The sequence below is a fragment of the Aulostomus chinensis genome, chromosome 4 (genome assembly GCF_037954235.1).
Source record: "Aulostomus chinensis isolate RoL2024-O1b breed Wild chromosome 4, RoL_Achi_v1.0, whole genome shotgun sequence".
NCBI lineage: Eukaryota > Metazoa > Chordata > Actinopteri > Syngnathiformes > Aulostomidae > Aulostomus > Aulostomus chinensis.
In genome coordinates, this window is record NC_141323.1 from 10,679,379 (window position 1) to 10,702,868 (window position 23,490).

At 45.1% G+C, this 23,490-nt stretch overlaps 1 protein-coding gene across 18 annotated transcripts in view; it reads left to right on the plus strand.

Annotated features, from left to right (window-relative positions):
- Positions 1-23,490, plus strand: part of celf2 (cugbp, Elav-like family member 2) — a 202,007-nt gene that overhangs the window by 57,228 nt on the left and 121,289 nt on the right. For 3 of the 18 annotated variants that reach the window (XM_086201706.1, XM_086201716.1, XM_086201722.1), the window contains exon 1: positions 12,492-12,837. The exons of the other annotated variants lie outside the window; for them this stretch is intronic. In XM_086201706.1, coding sequence (XP_086057832.1) covers positions 12,761-12,837 — 77 coding nt within the window. In that variant the 5' untranslated portion in view covers positions 12,492-12,760. Of the gene's footprint in view, positions 1-12,491; positions 12,838-23,490 lie in introns of those variants that run through there. 18 annotated transcript variants of the gene reach the window in all.

The window sequence follows — 23,490 nt, forward strand, 5'->3', positions numbered from 1 at the left end:
GGAATTCTGCAACAAAATATTTCTTATGTCTAAAACTAGAAGCTCTGATCTTTCCGCTGATGTATTCCCAGTTCACATATTTGTAACGCTGAATATTCTGTGGGTGTTTTACAAGTTTTTCTCAACAAGTTATTTTTATCAGAAATGCTGGTGACCAACTTTAACTGGCGGTGTTTGAGAGGCATCCACCCGAGTGAAGCAGGACTTAACACGATAACATCACTGCCTGAGCGTCCGTTGTCTCTTTGCTCAGAATGAGAAACGTTTTCTCTGGCGCTCGGACTGTTGAGATGATGGAAGGATTAAGAAAAGGGGCGAAGCGGGAAGAACGGGAGGTGATGAGGAAGAATATAAGACAACACAAACAAGACACTCTCAATCTTTGTCCTCTTCATCCCTACTGTACTCCATCTTGGTTTTTAAAGCACACAATTTTATTTCCGAACTCCCTCTATTGACACCCAACCAGTTACAATCTGTCTGAACTGCCCTCCTGTTGCATAAAGATTGAGACGAGCGTCTGGCGTGCACCTGCTCATGAAAACCAGTCGTACTGAGCTTGACTTGTTTTGCAACGAGTCAACATATTTCATTGATGTTCGCAGGTAGTAATTTATTGCACCATAATTTACTGACTGGATCGCTGAACGCTTCATTGGGTGACAAATGAAACTGCTTTTGAGGCATGCACTTCATTTGCAATTTCCTGATGAAAAATATGACTTTGAACGGTTCCTGCTCAGAGCGAGACACTCGGGGGAAATTTTTCCAGAGGTTTAGCCTGTATGTGAGACAGTGGAGGGGCTGCAGCTGGCTGGAGGTGCAAGTATTTGTACTATCCAGTATTTCAAGCAAACAGCATGTCAGGAAAGATTTAGGATGTATGGATATAATATTCCAGCAAGAAAAAAGTGCTGACTTTGCGCTTTGATTTGAGTGGTTTCTGCCAGACTGCTGAAGGACTTGGGTATGATGCTGATTTTATGGAATTTAGAAATTCCAATATCAATACGTCAGTCGATGAAGTCAGATAAACGCACATGAATATTAAAAAGAAGAAGCATTTGTGAGCCAAAACAGACCACCTGAAGGTGCTGGGGTTCTCATTTATCATTCACATCTTCGATGATTGTTTTCTTTGAGGATTGAACTATACTTTCACAATTACTCAAATGTTTGTCTGTAAAATGTCACAAATATGAAAAACATGTCTAAGTCGCTCAAGCAGTCCAAAACCCACAGACTCCTCGTGTTCAATTGTAAGTGATTTTTGTGGAGCAGAAAGGGAAGCAGGAACCAGCTCACGACAGCCGGCGCTCACGTACACGAATGACTCCATGAGTCAGCGCTGAGTCAGCTGGGTCCACGGCTTCATACAGCCTCCTCACACCTGATCGGGATGAGGCTCATCAGGCCGACCCAGCTGCTGCTCATCAGGGGTCATCACCCTCCAGACCGCCGCCCCAATGAGTGACAGGTCCACCTCGCCGCCGCTCATTCCGCGCGTCAAACAGTCACATGATTTTACATCAGGAGAGCAGCAGCATGTTGACCATGCACACGCAGACGAGGAAGAGTCTTGCTTGTCCTCTGCTGACCTCAATACATCTGATCACGTGACCCTCCTCCCAAAGACCAGGTTGAAGGCTTTGAAGTCCGGTGAAACCAGCGAGAAATGAAGATGGCAGCCATCCAGGCCTGGCAGAGCGTCATCGTGGAGGGTGCAGGCTGCAGAGTCTGCGGGTGTCTACGGGTCACAGACTTGAGCCTGCTGAGGATTCCACACAAGCGCATGAGGCACGATGTTTTCACCCTCTGAACTCCAAGTAGTTCTTTTTACGCCTGTCACTTTTTCTCTCACCCCGGCATCATTTTTCACTCGAATAAAAGTCCTGAAACTCCATGGAAACAGCACAGTCATGACTCAGAGTACAGAGAGACCAAAGATGGATTCGTGCAAAAACAACACGTATCCAGCAAATTTCTTTGATGCTTTTTCAATCTAGTTTATCCACACGAATCAGAGAAATGCGACAATAAAGTTAATTGAATGGAGGATTTATAACATCAGTTCAAGTGTACGCAAGTTTTACCAGTGTTGCAAAAGTACAGTTTGGTACATGCCGAGTTACATCTTAAACCTCTATGAAGGAGGTGTTTCAGTTATTTACAACATCCCGACGCTCCAACAGAAGTTCACACTTTTTTTTTTAATGTGACTGTTTGTCTCAGTTGAGTCATGCGATTCTGTGCGCCGAGGAGCACAATATTTTTTTTATTTTTTTTTTTACAAGATCTGCCCCTGCAGTGTTTATTATTTTTTCTTTAAAAAAAAAAAGGTAAATGAGACAAAACCTCACAATTTTAAGCTTAAATATGATCATTTATTGAAATGTTCACTCAAGGACTGTTGGAAAAATTGGACTCTGACAAGGCTGTTTGCAGCTTCTGGCAGTGATAAATGTGTCATTTTTGTAAAAAAAACATTGCTAAAGTATATGTGTTGGTATATCTATATACACCTGTCTGATTTTACACTTCGATTTGGTGACTGACGTAAATGTGAAAATCTGACATTACATATTGCTGCAAGCTATGAAAATTAGAGTTTAGTGTGTTTGCCCTCCAAATTGGGATCCATGAATAAAAATGCTGCTTTGTTCATGTTAACACCCTCAGTTTAAACCTCACCTCGCGTGCCCTGCGTCCGACTGTGCAGTCACATGACGCTTCTTGTGTCTCTAGGCTACAGAGAGATGCATTAGTGCTCCCTGCTCCTGTATCCTGGCTTTGACTTGGCAACTGTAACATCCTGCATCATAGATGGGTGCGGGGGGGAGACGTGGGGGCATCTAACAAATCTGGTGTTTGGATCTTGACTTGTAAAAGTAGGGTGTCTCGCCTTCTGCAGCATCGAGTTTGTCAGTTCATTTTTTTAATCTGTCTCACGAGTCCTCCAACATTTTGACAGCGCCACGGTTGGAGTACTCTTTTAAAGTTCAGAGTCATCGTTTCACTTCCAATCCAATGCGCTGAACAAAAAGATATGTCACTGTCGAGCCGATGCTGCGTGGAAGCAGAGTGTGTGAGATAATTTGGAGAAAGCTCAGATAATCAGTACATTTTCCTATCAGAGTTTGCTCCACCCCTCCTCTTCCTCTCCTCCTTCCCGTCTTCTGCTGGCAGTTAAACCAAGCGTCCCCTCCCACTCACCCCACACAGTGTGCCTGTCTAATGGCGTGGAGGATATTAGCCTTCTATTACAGATATGGCCGTTGGTTTAGAGTCACTGCCTCACCCTCGCATTTTCCCAGATGGGTCATTGCGATTGGTGTTAAAATGGCCTCCTCCTCTTCCTCCTCCTGCTAAACCAGCCGTTGCAGCCTCCTCGGCGAAGAGAGCGCACCTCTCTCCGCTGCAACGATTTAATCTGCCGAGCACCTTTTCAATCAAAGAGTGTCAGGCAGGGCCGCTCTCGACACGACTCTAATACAATGCATGGACACACACGTACAGGAAGTAGGGGCGAATACTTGCTCGCTCGCCACAAGCCGGGGCGCAGATCAATACTCCCAATCATACAGGTGACAATGGGCGCTGGGTTTATCAGCACCTGATTCACACCCACCATCATCACTGTGGCACAGTCGCACAATTAAAGGGGGGGGGGGGGGGGGGCGATGGGCAAAGGAACGGGGGGGGGGGGGTTCGAAGGGAGAGGGTGCACGGGAGCTTCCAGGTATATGAAATGTGTGAATATGTGCGTGAAATGAATTGAAATAGGTGTGAAAGTGCATCTATTTGCAGAGGGATGTGTACACACCACCCTTTGTGTTTGTGAGTGTTTGAATGTGGGTGTGTTTTCAAGTGTTTTTTCCTCTGTGTGTGTGTGTGTGTGTGTGTGTGTGTGTGTGTGTGTGTGTGTGTCTCGGTTGTTATCAGAATGACACCATCCTGCTCTCTCTCCTGCAGCCCCAGAGGATCAGTGGAGCTGCACCAGTTTCAAATGAAAATAAATGAGAGGCAGTGACCGCTACTGCCTGGGTCCCACTTTAATGAGGAAAAGGAGCAGAGAGGGAGGGAGGGAGGAGGGTGGGACAGCGAGGGTGGGGCGAACGGCAGGGATAGAAATTGGAAAGCGACGGAGAGATTGGTCCGAGTTGGCGACGAAGGGGCAGAGATGAGAAGGGAGAGGAGGGTGGGGGGGTTGATGAATGGAGGGCCTTTCTCTGGCAGCGATGCGATGGCCAATTACAGTTGGAGCGCGCTCTGATGCACTGCAGGTGGAGCGGACAGTGTTTTGAGTGGCCAGAGAATATCCCTCCACCCTCCATTTGCATTGAAAGGAGAAATCAGTCTACAGGGTGGAACTTGGTGCAGCTTTGAGGCTTTACTCAGTATTTCAGTAGAACTGTATTTGATGTAGCACGCTACTGTAGGCTGATCTGTCCCGCTAAAACCATGAATTACATTCTCAGACACATTTCAGGACTGAATATTCCATTTAAATTTAGATTGATGGAACCACCTTCTCAGCCTGCACAGAGCTTCTACACTTGTAGTTCCCGAACTTCTTGAGTTCCAGCGCCGCTAAAAAATACTCCATTTAGTGTCTGCAACCCCACAGACAGAATAATAAATGCTGTTTGGCTTGAGGGTTTTATTTAAATATCTGCACGTCACAACCAACAAAAGAACTTGTGCTATGGAGATTCTGTAGACGTGCGGTTTTCCCTCGACAGCAGCGATATGTTCCTCCTTCAGTGCGGCCGAGCGTTGTCCAGTCGAGTCTCGCAAAGACCATTAAAAGTAGCAGACAGCAGCACAGTATAGCCTGGGGGCCTCTTCAGGGGCAGAGGACATCAAGTGTGTGTGTGTGTGTGTGTGTGTGTGTGTGAGAGAGAGAGAGAGAGAGAGAACACACAGACAGAGTCCTACACTTTAAGTCATGTCGAGACCACCGGTGCAGACATTAGCGTGTGAGGGTCAGTGAACAGGTCAGGAGGTATTTGCTCGACAGTGTTGGACTTGATGACAATGTCCTAGTGTGTGTGTGTGTGTGTGTGTTTATCGGCGTGTGTCTTCAAATACATGTATACATTCGGGTTTATATGATAGGATTTCAGTCTAAAATCGTTCCTCTCCCTCTCACAGTCGTAACAAACATTTTCCTTTTTGCTTGGTGATTGAAGAATATTTCAGTCACTCTCTGGAATCAGACAGAATCTCATCGTCCTCAACTAATATCAGAAATTTCATCAGCAGAGACAGAAGCTAGCGCCTCCTGCTCCACCCTCCAAACCAGTTCACCAGTTGCTCTATGGTCGCTCACTTGTATCACCACAGTGGCGTTGCTACGTAGGACAGTCCAGTGCCCTTGGCGTAAGAGACCTGGAGCAGATGTAGCCCACCAAGTAGCTCCACATTGGCAGCCCGCTTCCAGTCTCTGACTTTGAAAAGTGGTGCTGTCAACAATGTACACGGAGCAATGAAAGCTTGTTGCCTCTGCCAGCAACTTCCACGACTTCATGTCATCTCAGCCAATAATTCAGCTGCCCGTCCGCAGTGGTGGGGTCGATGATGAGTTTGACAAACTGGCTGGAGTGAAAAAATACGACAGAAAAACCATCACTGTCCTCCAAGCTGCTCTCACGACAGCGACACGGACTCCATACGAGCTGAAGTCGATGCACCGAGATACGATATTGACCCCTTTCACCGATTCCCGATGCGATGACTGCATTTACAACGCTGGACATGTTGGACCAGGAAATAAAACAGACAGGCAACTCCCACTACCCACAATGGGACCAGTCGGCATTTTGAAGCCGGTTTATTGCGGTTTCTAAAAACTGTACGTATGCGGTTGTGTGCCGTGGGATGAGAGAGCACCACTGAGCAAGCCTGAGTAAATGAAAGGTTGGGACAGAGAATGCTTGTATCTTTAAAAATGTCTTGGAAGCCAACACATGAAGGATGCAGAAATTTTCATGATCAAGAAGCTTGTTGGCCTACATGATCAGAGTGCCATTCCTGATACAGTGAATAGACATTTGCACCAAGTAAAAGAGTCGACTCACTGGTCTACCCTCAGCGTGTTTGTGTGCTGAGTCAGATCGTGTGAAAAACAGGTCAGCGAGCATTTAGAGGCTGCAGACTCACAGGTAGCGTTGGGATCCATGTTAAATGGAACACAGTGTCCTAACCCGAGTCCAACAAGGACCAGTAACAAGCTGACTTCCAGAGAGAGAGGGAGAGAGAGGAGGGGGAGAAATATGGGAATGAGATACGAAGATGGGACAGGGAGTGGCAGCCAGAGTGATGGAGAGAATGTTGAAAAGAGATGTGACTGAGTATCCAGCCACTCCATCTCTATTTTAGTGCCGTTCTCAGTCTGCACTTGACAGAATAAGAAAGTAGTGGAGAGACTAGATTGGAACGCCTCTATCATCCTTTCATTTTTGCAGTGATTCATCTAAAAACGCATGTATGGAGTAGCACAAACATCAAAACATGTTTTCTGGGAGTGTTTGAGCGGTGAGGATGAATGGTAGCAGTCAGGGTCTGTCTGGTTTCGGGCTCCTCACATGTCCACTTAGGCTCAAACGCAGCTGCTTGCTTTATTGAATTATTCATGAGCCCTTCATTAAATATTCACGTGTGAAAAGCCGGCACCATCAGCTACCCACAATCCTCTCCTCTGGATGAGATGGAAGCAGGAAGCAGGCTTGGATCATAGTTTTGGTGTCCGATAAACAACAGAGTGGCTGCTTTCACATTCTTTCTTTAATTTGCTCCAGCTATTTTTGTCTTTCTTTTGCCTCACCCCAGCCTGTCTCCTCCTCCTCCCGCTGCTCTGCCCTCCTCTCTCCTCCTTTCTAAGTGATCGATTTGTTGTTCGGGCAGCTGAGCCCCCCCAGCCCGAGGTGAGAGAGATAAAGGCGGGGAGAAGATAGAAATAACTAGACAGAGGGAAGAGGCGAGAAAAGTCTGAGAGCAAGCGAGGGCAGAGGCAGACCTTGCCGTGAGCAGGATCTGGAAGAACACGAGGCCTAGGGTGAAAAGGGGGGAGGGAAAAGAGGTGATTGGTGAGGGTGGGAAAAGGAGCGCAACAACAAGAAAAAAATAAGGTGCAACACAATGTACAAAATGTTGAGGGGGTCTGACCGCCGGCCTTGCGTGAAATACAGGCTGAAGCATGCATTCCTGAAGGTCTTGGCATGCCCTCCACGTTTGTGTGTCTCTTTAACGTGGCTGACTCCTACATACAGCACATGCTTTGTTCTGGTCTGGTGGCTGCTTTGGAAGGAGGTGAAAGGGGATGTGAATGGTGCTTCCATGACCCAGAACATGATGTTCAATATCAGTGTTGCCTGTGGCCTCTATTATGGATTTATAGTCTCCTCCGTGTCGTCATCTGCCACCTACTTCACGTGAAAATGCTCACAGCTAGAAAAGGACAGTGAGATGAACAAATTGATAATCACCACTGAAGATACGCTGGAACTTGCTTCATAGTCCAGGGCCATCAGCACATCCAGACCATGGTCTCTTGTAGACCCCTCCACAACATTTGGCACCCTATGTCACCTATGCCAACAACCCCCCCCCCCCATAAATGTCTGTTCTGATACCGCTATCACAACCACCGTTCCGGGATTCCACCTGGCACATATTTAGGCTCTTTTTTTATTTAAATCCTGTAATTTTCCACTTTCAAGATGAACCCAAGGTGGGAAATCCAGGCCAAAATAGTCGCCCAAACCTATACGCCACTGTTCTGGCAAACAAGACAAAATTCATTTTTGCAAACTGTGCTCACAGCAGTGGTCTCATGTTGTTAAGTCTGTCATTTCTGAAATATGTCAGTCAGAATGCTGTTGGAAATATAAAACCACGCTGTTACACCCAGCTACTCTGTGCATACAGACTTTCACTTTATAACCAGATGTTTTGTCATTCTCTCTGGTTTGATTAATCTGGCCACTAGAGGGCATGTGTTGCTTGAACTACAGCAGTAAGAGCAGGGCCCCACTACCTCAAATCAATGGTCATATAATTGACTGACTACATCCAAATCTGCTGGGAAAAAAACCTGACAGGTTTTAATGTCCCTGAAAAACTTCTACAACTCTATTCACCAGAAGCAACACACTGTCTTGCTGCTGTATCTGGTCTTCAGAGTGTAGCTCTATCTGTAAATGCAGGCACCTCATTTAAACCCACCACACACTCAACTTACAGCGCTTTCAGGGAACTCATGCATAATCTGTTCCCGTCCTCTTGAGGGTGACCCTACCATCCATGTCACATGAGCCTCTCAGGGTCCCTGGACAAAGCACAGCCCCTCACTGTCCATGTATGCAAGGCTACTCTGTCATTGAGCGGGCACGAGGTCAGAGTTCAACCTTTCGAAGAGCTTGTCATCAGCATTATCTTCAGCCATTCCTCAAGGTCATGCTGACAAAACAAACGGAACAGGTCAGAACTACCGACGGCTGATTCATATCATGCAGCGTGTTCTTCAGTAACCCAGTCATTTAAATGACGTCTTGAGCCTGCAAGCAGTTGCTTTTAAATTCCCTGCTGTTTTGAGCTTATTCTCCTGGAAGTGCAGGTTATTTTTCCAAATCTAGTGCAAACCCACCACAGTCACTGGAACAAAGCTGCACACCTGCTAACAAAGACATACCCCATATTTCATGCAATATTAAACCACTGCAACACTGATCGCATATTAAAACAAAGTTTTCCCCGTAACCTGTCGGTTTCACATGGCTACATTGAGAATTGAATATGTTAATGTTTTATTGATGGATTTTTTTATTTTTTTTGGCAAACAGGAGGAAAACGTTTGTTCCAAATTTGAAGCAAATGAGGAGATTCGATTGTGTGATTGTTTACCAGTCACACGCGACAACAAGTGCTCCGAGGCAACCGTGCGGGACTGACGTCGCAGCGATTTCACAGCAGCCGACATGCATGCACGAGACAGGTGTTTGTGAGCCTTTGGCAAACTCAGAGAAACATACAGATTTAATTGCTCACTGCAGCGTCACCCGTTTTACTCAGTAATGAACACCATAAACGGCTCCGTGTTTTCACTCTGCTCCCATTCTGAGTTTTCGGCGTATAACAGCTTAAGCTTTGTGTTGAGCTGCAGCATTTTGAAAATCTCTGAGATAAATAATGCACTTTTTTTTCCACCTAAGGTTGCTGCTAGGCAGACAGCTCTGGTTTTATTGACACATTTTTCAAGATTCGTATCACTGTTTTCTTTTGTAAAAATTCAGAGTGACATCATGGCATTATTGCTGAAAAGGCACATTTGAAGCTTTTGAATTTTTAAAATGTGTTTTACAATGATTTGAGTGCCACAAGCAAAATTCTGTACACTTTATTACGGTGAAGGTAAAAGCCAGATATAAAGAGGGAATAAATCCAGCTAAACCACTACGTGCACGCCGTGGTCCCGTGGGGGCAAGTCGGAATGTGTTTTGTATAATTTAGGTGAACACACGCTTGATATGGAGGTTTTATTGTTCGATAAATAACGATATAAGTTGTGCAAGTCAGAGACAGAAGTTCAGATTAAATAAGGTGGTCTAGAGGGTTGGAAAAGCAGCAGAATAGTAGTTATGCATACGTATGATGTCAGCCTCATGGAACGGTTTCCAAAGGTGTTAAACCTGAATCAAGCCTGCTACAGGAAAACATATTATGATGCAGCATTCAGCCACATACTCACTTGAGTATTTATGATGTGTCCCACCTATTTATAGGAATAAGGCTTGTGAAAATATCAGGAGCATCTGGCAGTATAACCCAGTTACAGTGTGGTTTGGCCCACATTTTTCTTTCGGAGCCCGAGCCGACCCAGCCTTTGTGTTGGGTTCATTTGTCGCCATGTAAATAACGAACCCCTGGCACCAAACAGATTGTAGCCCCACATTTCTGTTTATTTTTTACTGTATTTTTTATTTTTTTTAACAATAAAAACACATAAACCACCAGGTTGGGCAGCTGATTAGCCGTGTCCAAGCCTGATCCAAACTCGGCAATGATTATGAAGTTTGGTCCGAGTATCTACAATCTAAAGCCAGTACAGTTTCATTTACAGCCTCTAAAACGACTCTTAAAATTAATCAACACCTCTTTCGAACAGACTCCATAAAACTCAATGGGGTTTAGAGAGCACAGACCTCCACCGAAGCGAACCCAGTCAGACCCAGTGTCCAATGGATGTCCCCTGAAATGTGACGGGTTGTCCTCCGGGCCGTGCGACACCCCTCCATCATCCTCATGGTCGTACTGTTATGCTTCCAACCGACAGACAGACAAATGGCACCAGGCCTCAGAATTTTGATTTAATTCAGATTATTCAAGGAGTAATATATTATCCTGTTTTATCTTCCTAATGAATCAGCAGTGTCCTGTACAACCATGCTGGGTCAAGTGCGGTGAAACGTGCAGTGTCGTCCCTGCTCCAAGGCCACCACAAGCCCGAGGCGCTGATGTAGGATCAGCTTTTCCCATCCATACTTTGACCTCAGTCCTTGCAAGTAAATATGCAAGTTGACCCCCGGGCAGAGCCGTGGGCCAAGTCCCACCCATGCCATACACTTACCCTGCTGTATGTGTGCATACTGAGCACTTTTTTTTCCCATTGACCCAGATACTCATATTCTTCCCCCAGAGAGCTGCCTCTCTCCGTGTAAGAGAGGCTCATTATTTTACTGGAGAGCCTCCCCTCATCTCTCCTATAGAGGAGGTAGGAACTGGGGCAACCTGGTAGATGCGCTGCACAGGGGTGCATTCAAACCCACACCGGTTCCATGGGGAGGCATATGGGATCCACACAATTAACGCAGCATAAAATAGAGTCAGCAAATTATGGGCTGGCTCATTATTAGCAGGATATCCCCATGCGTAATTGCACCTCTCCAAATTTGGCCAACTCAATGGATTGTAAATCATCTAAGTGGGCATGCTTTTATTAAGTCGGCACACTCCGGCATGCGTGACGCGTGCAGCGGTATTTGTTCACTGTATGAAGGTAAAATACGCCGATGTTTGATCAGGTGACTGAATTTAACATGACATGTGTCTACACTTTCAAAGATATCGTTTTTCTGCTCTGGTCAAATACCAAAGGAGTATTTGTTTTACCCTCTGTTGCAACTGCTGAGGTTTTACTGGGTAGTTCTACTGCGTTGTATGGTCTCATTGAAATATTTTCACGTTCCCTGTTTGTAAAGCTTGAAAAACAAATATAATAAGACCAGAATGTGCTGGGCTGCCAGTTTAACATTAAATGTCATGTGGCGGTCTGTTTTTTTGTGTTGTTTTCGGAAACATCACGTGAAGACCAATGATTGAGTCGTATTTGCAATTGTGAATGTCACAGAAGATTGTTCTTAATGAAGTGCGCAGATCAGCGGTCGAATGCAGAGCCAAATGGGGGGTGGAGGGGGGCAAGTGGTTCGGTATCTGTTCAGACTCCTTTACTGACCATGTCTACAGGCCGTGTCCTGGTTGCTGCTCTCACGCCTCCTCTGGTCAGCTAGGATGCCTCCAGGAGGTGTACTATTTTCTGAGATGCCTAAACTTGATGTTAGCAACGCCGTGGGTTCCCCTAAAGCCAATTAGATTGTTAACCTGGATTTAGGATTTTTGCTTAAAAACTTGACTTGTGGTCAAAAAAGTTTGAGGTTTTAAAAGCAGAATAATGCTATCAACTGACCCGCACTTTCATGATTTTTCCTGCAAATGCAGTCGCTAGCACCACAAAGCTAACGTTATGCTACAAACAAATTTCACCACCTACGAATTACTTTGCCACCACATCACACTTTCTCTGTTTTCACAAAGATGACGTTTAAATCTGTGAGAAAAATTCTGTGGTCTTTCACAGATACGTCTTTGATTCTGCAGAACAAAACGTTGAGCTAGCTCAAGCTAACGTGAACCTCGGTGCTAGTTTGAGGCATCCAGCTGAAATTCCACTGAGTTCCAGATGAGGGGAAGCAGACATTTGTGTCTGTGCCTTCCTCTCTGACAGTTTCTGTCACTATGAACAAAATAATCATAAAGTGTGAATAAATTCCTCCTGAATATGAGGAGGAACTCCAGCAAAAAGACATCCCGCAGTTGGACTGTAGGATACTTTGTGGCCGAGGACACTGGTGAAGATCACGGGTCCATTTTCATGACGTGCAAATGGAAAAAGAAAGTGCCGTTGATTGAAAACAAATGAAGCCGTGATGTTGGTTAACGGCGGGCGAGCGCGCACTCGCTCGCGCGTGTGCGTGTGTGAGGAGGAGACCGGAACAGTTAGAAGATCAGCCGCCGCGTCGCGCGCCACGCCTCCGCGCCACGGCACCTGGCTCCCCAACAGTCAGTCAGTTGCGCTGTTGCGGAGCGGATTTTCAGACAGGGGGAGGAGAGAGAAAGAGAGAGAGAGAGCGAGAGGGAAAAGGGGGCGAATGGGGGAGAGGAGGAGAAGAATGTGACAACTGCTGGATGCGGACAGCGAGTGTGCGGCTGGCTACACTGCCCGTGGGGAGGCCTCGGCTCTTGCACCTGTCCCTCTCCGTCTCCGCGGCCAGCAGCAGGCGCAGCGCGGGCGAGAGCGACGCTCCTTTTCTTTATCAGCGGCGGAGGCGCTCAAACACTCTCTCTCTCACACACACATACACACACACACACACACTCTCACACTCACACACACTTACATACACGCGTACACGGGGCAGCCAACATGACTTCATCCTACAATCTGGATTTTCTGCCCGATATGATGGTGGAGAGCCGCCTGCTTGTTCCCGGAGACAGAATGTGAGTTATTCTGTGTGTGTGTGTGTGTGTGTGTGTGTGTGCGTGCGTGCGTGCGTGTCCTGAAAAGCAGGTGTCCCGATGAAGAAGCAGTGACTGGACGTGTGACTGGAATCGGGGTCAGAACGACTGCATCCTTGCATGATTGTGTTAGTTACGGCTTGTTGTTATTAATATCCGTCGTTTAATTGCACTGGGCGGGCGGGGATCGCGTCCAGGAGCGCCCGGGGCTGTTATCAGCCGTAGACAGGATGGTGATGAATGAACGCCATTATGGTGAATTAAATCAAGCGCTGTGAATAAACCGACTCTTCATGAAGCTGTGTCCGGGTGTCTTCAAATTGTCGGGAGCGTTTAGAGCCGTTTCCATGTGGCTGGGGGAGACGGGCAGCCTATGGTGATGTCTGTGCTGGGGTAGAAGTCGTGGGACTCAGGGTGGTGGACACGTCAGTCAGTGGGTTGAAGCCCCCCTACCCCACAAACCCCTGGACTTTGGACACTTTGATGAGCTGAGATGGGTTCAGCACGTAGGGAGCAGAAAGAGGAGAAGCCAGGATTTGGGGGGAAACACAGAGGAATGCATGGATGACTGCTATCCCGTGCGTTTCAATTGGATTTGCAGTAATTCGGTTATACTCTGGAATTTCTTGAGCAGGGACAAAGGGAGGTTTTCATCCCGACATCATGGCCAGGCAGCTTCTTCTCCTCTTTTTTTTCTTCAGTGCATGTCCCACTTATGTCCTCTTAGCTCACAGTGTCCAGTTGCTGACGGATCCTGTTCTTTCTCTGAGTTCTAGCTTTCATCCTATGGGTTCTTTATGCTTTCGGTGTCTGGAGGGGGGGCTGCAACTTCCAGATCGGGTGTTTGTGCCTGTGGGAGGTGTTGATGAAAACTGATGGAGTGGACTCTTAGTGCATGTAGTAATACTGCTCAGGTACTGCATCGCCACACAGGCGATAAATGGAATGAAGCTAAGTGGATTTTAGGGCTGAGTTCTCTGATTCCACTGTCGTTTAATCGCAAATAAAGTATAAAATCATGAAAGTTAGAAAAAATGAGTCTCACAATAACCTGCATTATACATATGTGTGTGTGTGTATATATATATATATATACACACACACACACACATATATATATATATGTATGTGTGTGTGTATATATATATATACACACACACACACACACATGTATACACACACATATGTATATGTGTGTGTGTATTCTAAAAAAAAACAGCTCCAAATGAATCCACAAACTTTGGGAACAGGTACAACCTTGGTAATATACCAGCAAATTATTGTCTCTGAACAGGTGTTTGCTGTGTACCTGTTGGTGTTTGTATGTCTTTATTTCTTGATGTTAGTTTTCCCGACTTGCTGTACAAATGCATCAAAACGGCTTCGTCCGGAATCATCATGAGTGGTGTAATTCTCCAGCAGCGTTCGGGGTTCATATACAGTTGATGGTTTTGTTTCTCACTCGTCATCTTGCCAGTGTTTATTCGCTGTTCTGCACGAGTGGAGTGGTGACGTACTCGCAGCCACTCCCTGGTTAAGATGGCTCCTCATTCTCACAAACCACGTGAAGGTCTGGCACTGACACGTCACAAAAAGATAAAATAACCTCGCAGTCATGGAAAATGTAAAAGCTGCTCAACTATGTTCCAGTAGTTTTGCTAGCTTAGGTAACTGCTTTTATAAAAAGCACCTCGAACTATTCCAACATATCCAGGTAAACTAATCAGAAGCCCGCTAAAACCAAAAGAACATAATTTTGTGTCATGTGGAATGAAAATAACTGCAAGATCAATTACTATAACTTACATGAATCTTTAAAAAAAAATGTAATTGTGGTCAGTATCAAACCAGAATTCAGTCACAACTGAAGACCAGAAATATTCTAATTACATGGAAGTAATAAGCTGAGAACATCCGAGTTTGTAACTGCCTTTTAAAAGCCTTTTATCTCAAGACGACGCGTTAATTTACTTGTAATCGTGAGATAAAAGTATTAGAGAATTAATTACAAGCACGGCTATTGTCAGCTACTGTATTAACCAGCTGCGTTGATATCTGTGCTTTTCTATCTTAACAGTATTCAAACCACTTAATTACTTTGATTCCTACACACACACACACACACACACACAAAAGTTGTCTTGTCAGCAGGTTGAGCTGCGTGAGTTCGTTTAAATCAATAAAAAAAAAGTAAGACCTAAATTAGATTGATGGTCTTGGTGTCCTGATCAATGCAGGAGTTTTGTCTTGGAGTGACGTTCATGTGGCTGCCTGGCGTCTACTTGAACAAAACACCATGGAAATGGCGCTGTGTCCAAGTTCAACATCCAGCTCGACGCAGCTGTTGGTTTTTTTTTTTCTTTTGATGATCGTAAAAGGAGTCAGGGCTGTGAGTCGCAGTTTTTCTCCAGATGTGAAAGGACATTCTCGTTAAAGACTCGAGCAACAGAAATCACATCAGTATCGGTTTTTAATCAGTAAAATAAAAAAAATACCATTCCTTAGTCGTCAATCACAAGATCAACCAAAGTATACACAATGTCATTATAATTATTATTATTTTTGTATTTTTTTGCAAATGATTCAGCCCTACTCCCTACTTTTCTGCGTCGTTGGGCTTGTTGAAGTTTTCTTCTGTGGTTGTTATATTTCGGTGGCTGAATATTGTTTTTTTTGCCCCTGGCAGAGTCTCTACCGCTGGTTTTTGATTCATTTGTGTCCCAGCCGGTCATGTTGTGCGCCGTCCTGCCTAATTCCTGTGTTGCTGCTCGACAATCGCTGCTCAAACTGGCTCCTTCAGCTGTGCCCGGCTCAGGTCGCAGCTCAATCAACGCTCTAATATCAGTATCAGTTTCCCCAAATCTGCCGATGGAGGATGAAGGCGGGACAAATCTTCAGGGTCATCAGATGACTAATGGAGCTGGAGAGACTCTAAGACAACATTGAATCACTTTTCCTGTGATTTTTCTGAGTGAATATTAATTTTGAGACGTCTCAGCTGAGTTTGAGGATATCTGTTTTCTCTGCTTGGGTTTAAAGGTCAGGTTTTGCCCTCCATCCTCGTGCAGCTTTCCTCCGCGCTCACACATGTGGTCTATACTACCCAGATACTACAGTGATGAGACAGCTCTCATTAATCAGTGTCATGTGCTTGGGGGGCGGCAGCGTTGGTGGCCCAGGAAGCCATCATACCTCCAGCCACCCTTCCCTTTCTCCATCTGACATGTCTTGCATCACCAGTTGTGGAAATATCAGCCCGGCAGTGAATTATTTATGAATAATGTGCATCGCCAGCATTAGACAGGTCTATCTGTGCCCTCTTAGCCAGCTAGTGAGGAGGCGGACAGGTTGAACCAGATAGTGCTTATGGAGATGACACTTTATATTTACGCGAACACGCCTCTTAAGCCCGGCTGTTTAGCTGGCGAGAGGAGCTCTTGGTGACCCTCTGGTTTTATTATTTGTGTCAACCGTTTCCCAGCTCCTGGAAAGCTCAATCTGTCTGGAATTGGCTGTGCTGCCTTTCCCTTCCTGTCGTAGCTTCCTCGCTGAGAGCCGCTGATAACGTCGGACTTGACAAATATTAGCTGATATCATAGTAAGGAGTGTAATGAACAGTGGGATCTCTCTCTGTCTGGTTCTACCAGCACTGGAAGCATGAAATGTGGGGAAGTGAGAGCATCAGGAAAGGACCTTTGACCTCTGTTTTCCACTCTGTCTCCAACTGTTAAGCCTAAACTGAGGTCTGTCCGTCTCTGGGAAACATGCGACCCCTCTCACCTCTTTAAACAGTTCAAACATCATCAAATATGAAACTCAGGCTCCCTTGGAGTCAGCCAAACTTCCAGGAGAGCCAGTTCTAACAGCAATTGTGTAGAATCCAGTAAGAGAGACCAGAAATGCGTCCCAAACAGGAGTGGACCAAAATCCTGCTGTCCTTAACACATGCTAGGCTCTCAAAAATGCTTGGAAATGACAAAATGCTCTTTATGAAGATGACCTCTCACATGTCTGCAAGGGGGGATTTACATCTTTTATTTACGACCACCCCCCCCAAATCATCTGCTCATGTCCCCTTCTTGAGCCCTCAAATATCCCATCCAAGCCTGAAAGGACACAAATCATGGAGCCAACAGCTGAAAGAGCTCCGTGACACACAGCATAGGGTTCACATGAGAAATGTATAGGCACGTCCAGAGGAGGGTTGTTGAGGGATGGGCAGAACGGGGGTTTTGTGGCAGCTGGTATTTTTGGAGAGCTTCTGGAACACCAGGTTTATAAAGACCTCTGTTACCTCTGATCGCCCATTTGACCAAATACTGTACCCTGACATCAGTTTGTGTCGTTGGTGAGGGACGACTATTGGTTGATGGACAAAAGATTAACATGTACAATGATCAGTATGTAATGACTGAGGGGGTAAAGGCAACTGTTAAAATTTCCAGTACTTCACTTCAATACAGCCTCTAAAACCAAAAACTCTTCTGCAAGATCACGATTTACCCAGAATCAAAGACCATATTTATCGCTGGTACCACAGATATATTGATATTATATCAATCTAGCACCCAGCCCTAATATTCTCTTGTAAGATATGCAGATGTTTCAGGCAGGATGTTTAATGAGGGAAAGTATTCAGCTCCTTCTATGGATCTACATTATGTGTAAGACCTTGTGTTTGGTGGTAGGGAAGAAAATGTATGAGCAGGTTTTGACATTACAGCGTTCATGTTCTGTGTCACGCAGCTCTCTTGGTGGAGGTTTACACTCTGAGCGCTTCTGAGTTGGGTATTGAATTTCCTCCAAGAATGTAAAGAATTAATGCAAAATCAAAGAGTCCCTGCAATATTTATGCAGAAAGACCGACTGCAACAATTGCAGATTAAACGTGTAATCGAACAACATCTCACAGATAACACTCACTGGATAATTCATGGATAATCAAACCGATAGATCTGACTAGAACGGGAAAAGACCAAGAGAATGGAGCTGCGGAGGAGTCGGCATGTGTGAACGAGTGGCGGATTTACAGGGGAAAAGGTGTGAAAGCGGAGGGAGGGACGGGTGATGGTTTGACAGCATTCCCCTCCCCGGACAGACAGCTGCTAGGATTTGACTTGTGTCTTATCTGATGTGGAGATTAGGAGAAAATGAGAGGGGAAAAAAAGAGAATTGGTGGTGGCGGCGGCGGCGGTGGTTTATCTTTCTCCCAAGCAACAGGGAAGGCGGCCTTTTCACTCTCCATTGTGACAGACTCTCTCTCTCTCTCACACACACACACACACACACACACACACACACACACACACACACACACACACACTCATATAAATGAGGGAAAATACCTCTGCAGGAGAAACCTTTTCTGTTGTGACTGTTTTTGTCCATAATATTGTTATTTATGCTGGAAACATGTATAGTATGTGATATATGATGTGATGGAGTTGTCTCCATGCATCACCAGCTGCAACGATATTTTTGCGTTGCTTTCTCTCAATGTGTGTGTGTGTGTGTATACGTTTGCATCTGTGTGTGTGTAGTGTCATAATGATGAATGTCTTTGCTCTGCTGGGGCTCAGGAGCGGTTGTCTGTGGCTGACACCTCTGTGTGTAGGTGGTGATGTATCACAACCTGTGGTCTGTGTCTGTGTGTGCACGTTTGGGGTGTGGTTGTGTAGCAGCAGGTATGTGATGGGGTCAATGGCAACCTTTTTATGTCATTATTGGGTGAAGAGGTGTGGGATTAGGGATGTATTTTTGACTCTGCGTGTGGTTTTTATTGTAAAAGGACACATGAGGGTGAATGTCCACATTTGATTTGGCAAGATGCCTCAGTTTTTGCATCAAGAGTTGAATTTTTCCAAATCTTATTGACAAATTTGACAGACAAAATTAGAGGAAGCGTGTTTACTAATGCAGAGTCTAGACAAAATGACAACCCTGTCATTTTTTTTTGCTGTCATTGCTCTGAGTTTGGCCCAGACGTGGCCCATATTTGGCCATAAATGATGCACTCGCTCACATCGAGAGTGGCTACCTAAACCCAAGTTTCTCCCAGCTCATCACATCTGGCCATATGTGGCCTACACAACAGTGCTGTATCTGAGCCAAAAGTGTCCATGCTATGCCTGTTATCAGGGTTAGTTTTGTTGTTACAGAGATATCCTGATGCCCTTTGGTGTGGATGTGGGCCAAACATTTGGAAGTACTTGAAGGCTGGGCCTCATTTGGCACAAATGTGTTTCGCTAAGGGATTTTGAAGGTATGACATCATGGATGAGGTCCGCATCAGCCCTCATCCATACCCAAGGACGTGCTGTCAGAGTAGCTGATGGGGCACATAGGAATGCAGATTCCGTTGGGTGTGTAAGTCCCCACCCTTCCACTCACATGTGGGCCCGATTTGTTTGTCCTACGTATCTTGTTGCGCTCACATTGGCACATGAACTTGTCAGTGTTATTCAAAGCAAAAAGCCCAGTATATCCACGCCTGACGAGTTCATTTTCACCTCGCAGAATAACAGTGATTGTTCACGTCACAGACTCTCATTGACTTTGGACAGTTACTGTCTCTCTGTTTGGACGATGTACACATAATGGTCTACGGTTGCCATCTTGGCTCCGAAGTGGTAAGAAAGGAGGTCACCAATTTCAAACTTATGCAAATGGTGGCGAAGGAACATTTCTGATGGTTGCAACATTGAAAATTGCACCATACAAATATGAATCATAGCTTTTGTCTTGCTTTTAGAGGGACCATGACACACATAGTTTCCAAACTGTCAAATAAGCCACTCAAATTTGACACTCATCACCTGTGCTAAAGGTACAGCGTTTGGGTTCTTAGTCAACACCTCGTCAAAACTCCCTCACCATGCTGTATCAGTGTATATCCACTGTTTAAATGTGTTTTTGTTAGCTCTTTGTTGAAGAGACGGACACTTGATGTGGTTTGTACACATTTAGAAGTTTGGAATATGAGCTGCAAACCCCAGGACCATAATTAGAGACCGTGTGGGATGGGACAGGTCAGCAGGCTGGATTATGCTAATGTGGGCTGCATGTGAGGAAACGTAGAGGCTCCATGCATTTGCAGTCAGTGTCTGCCAGCTTCAGTTGCCCTTGAAACCCTTTTATATTTCTATCTTTGCTGAGCTTCACCTCCTCTCTGCCCTGGAATGACTTGACTCTTGGACAGTGCACATGCATCTCGCTTAATCTTGTTTCAGAGTGTATTTGGCCTCCACCGGCTTATCTGCTGGAGACTGACTCATTACTTTTCAGTCATCCACGCTGCTTTTAAGGCTGCTTTTATTCCACATCGCTTTCATTCTTTCCATCTTCATACAGCGTGCTGATTAATTGATTTGGCTCCCCAAGAATGTTTAGCTTAGCATTAGGTCCAATCTACTCTCTACTATAGGTTAGCATGTAAATGCCTTGTTTTCTGCCAGTCTGCTCATTCAAGTCAAGTACATGTTCACATGCAGATCTGAGCCCTTGTGAATCGAGCTGTGCAAAGTATTTTCATTTTTATTGAGTGTGTGAGTAAGACAGTGTCGTCTGAATTTTCTTTTTTTCTTCCTGAGAGGAGTATCACATGGCCTTGAACAGACAAGCATGCATTCCGTGCTGCACGCACTCATTGCCACCCACATGAATACACGGACAACACACAATGTGACAAACACACAGTTGCCACGTTGTTCACGTCATGTCCCTGGGCTGTAGTGATGGCCAGGAAAAAAAACCAGAAAAACTGGAAAATACAATGATGATCTCTCTTTCTCTTTCGGTTTATCTCTCTTCTGCTTCCCTCGCCTCCTTTCTCCCTCTGATCATCAATAGTCAGCCATTGCATTTGTACCGCGCGATGGCATTACTCTGCCTTGCCAGAGGGAGAGCTTACCTCATGCATGTCTCAGTAGATTTTTTCCTAACCCTTCTTCCCCCCTTTCCTCGCTTTATCCCTCTTTGGCCTGTATCTCCCGCTCTTTCTCTCCGCACTCCCACTCGCTCCCTCTTTCTCCATTCAAGCGTGCTAAATGCTTTACCTCTGTCAACTCTTGAGTCTGAGAGGAGCTCATTATTGTGGAGAAGGAGAGGAATTTGGGATTAGGAGTAACACTTGTGGACTGAGGCTCTTGTTCGGCTAAATGGAGCCATCAGAATAGCAGAGAGGGATAAACGTACCTGTGTTAGTTACCTGCCAATTGTTTTTCTGTGCTGTTTGTCTGTCCTTTGGTGTGTCAGCTGGATTGTGTAAAAGCATTTTAATGAGGAGAGGTGGAGCATAGTCCAAGGAGGAATCTATTACATGTTGGAGTAGATCCAGGATTGGAATGTGTTTGACAGTATTGTCTTAAAAAATATGGACCTGTATGACACAGGAGGAGCATCGGTGTGTCGCTAAAAGGGTATAAATGCATGTTGCTAACTGTTGAAAGGCAATTGTGTACTCTCCAGTTCACTTTGTAACCTTTCTGTTAGTCATGAGGAGTACCTCTGGCCTCTTAAAGACTAATATTGTCCCTTTGAGGGACCATTCTTCAGATATGTACCTGCATTATTAACTCCAACTCCAAAACTGTTTCAGCTGCCACAGTTTGACGTGCTTGAAGAAACCCAGCGTCTGCCTCTTGGTGGTGGGATTCTAGCCACACCAGCGCTATTATCTAATTCTCACAATGGTGGAGGTCACATTAAATGCACAAATATAGAAGTGCCTTCAGTTGTGAGCATCTGCAGTAGAAATTGTGGTTGTTTACAAATCAGTCAACATTCACAATGATTTCAATGATCTTGCTTGTATATTTTTGATGTCAGATGATTTAATTTGAGTGTCAAAACAAAACGTCCAGAAGAGAAAACTGATATTCTAAGTTAGATAAATGACCTGATTCAGACATATGATTGATGTATGTATATACATAAGCATCAGAGGTTTGTGTTGCTCATGCACATCCAGAAACCCCAGTCCACAATGACCCCTCCTGAAACTGGTTGCCAATGTGATCGTATGCTTGAGCGATATCTGGATTGTGTCAATAATGTATCGGCGAGCCACTCAGCTCGTGTCTTGGACCAGCTCACCGATAGCGCTCCAGTGCTAATGTGCGAGTGAAGATTTTCCTCTGATCTGAGGTTTTTGTCTTTGAGCTCCAGGATGTGTTAGCAGGTGGAAAATCAGGGCTAAAATCAGCTTTCCACACCTTTCTTTTCTAACTTTCTGTACTTGACATCCACATAATCACAGCAAGACGCACTTGCAAGGCAGGTTTTTAACTTTTTCATACAACTACCTGTGTTACTTCAACATCAGCTAGTGCACCACCCTGAAAGCTTTTGAGGGGAGATTGTGAGAAAATGTTCCCCCTGCATGAATATTTATGAATCATTGTTACGAGGCTGAAGGGGGCTACGCCGGATGCATACATACACACCGCCTCTGCTAAAAGTTGCTGGGCTGCTTGTAACTGTAGGACCACATGAGAGTTGGCCCGGTGCACAGCACAGAAACTTCAAGGATCTGATCACATGACAGTCAAAGGTCACAGAAAGGTTGCCGCCACCTGCTATCAAAGTGCTGAACAGCTCCTGCTGTGCAAATCTTTCCAGACACTCCAGCAGCTTTTTAAAGCGATAATCCTCCGTGTCTCTTTCTTACTAAACTGATCATTTCTCTAGCATCTTTTCTTGCCAAATAAACAGCATGAACAATTCAGTGAAGTCGTTTTTCTTCCTGGATTTACGGTTGATGGAGTTCAACTAGCTGGGACTAATTTTAAACACGTACATGAAACCTACACAGGGATTTCTAAATTTCTAAATCTTAATTTTAAATCGTGTCACTTGATGCGATCCACAAGATTCTTCCACAGAAAAGAAATCTGCTCTAACTGGCTCAGTGACATGTGGAATCAGTGTTTGCGCCAGCAATCAGATGATGTCAAGACTGCAATACCCGCAAAGATGATGCTTCTGACGTATTTGAGAAAGCGAACTGGATGAGGACAAACGCACCAGTTATTTCCTCCCAAACCATCAAATTCAGGAACTTGTAGCATAAGCTAGCAGTAGCTGTTTCAGATGTTTAAAATGATGTGAAGAGCAAAGGTTTGTGCAAGTCCAATACATGTACCGGTGAGTGGTTCGGCTTAAGAGGTACACATGTATATGTAAACAACTAAACATCTAAAACCTGAAAATCAAAAAGGTCTGATCTCATTGATGGAGACTAGCGGGTCCTAGGAACCTTGGAGAAACATTGTCGAAATTGTAAATCAATCTCGTGAAATGTGTTGCTCAAACACTTCTCTTCTGTTGGCTCGTCCACTGTCCCAACCACCACGCCAACCAGCCCCCCATGCAGAAACCCCAGCCAGACACATACATGTTGCTAAAGTCTCCACAGGTTTGAGTTGTGGTTGCCTCAAATGTTTCTGACGTGATGGTCCTGTGTAAAACCTGGAGTAAATCCAGTCCCAGCCTGGACTAAAGGAGCTGCTCGTGTATCCAGACTACGTCTTGGGTTCAGCTGGGTATAAACTCATTTCTCCAGTGTCAAGAGAAAATCTGGAAATATATTAATTGGTTGTCAGTTTTGGTGATGAAATATTCTGTAAAAAGAAAGCC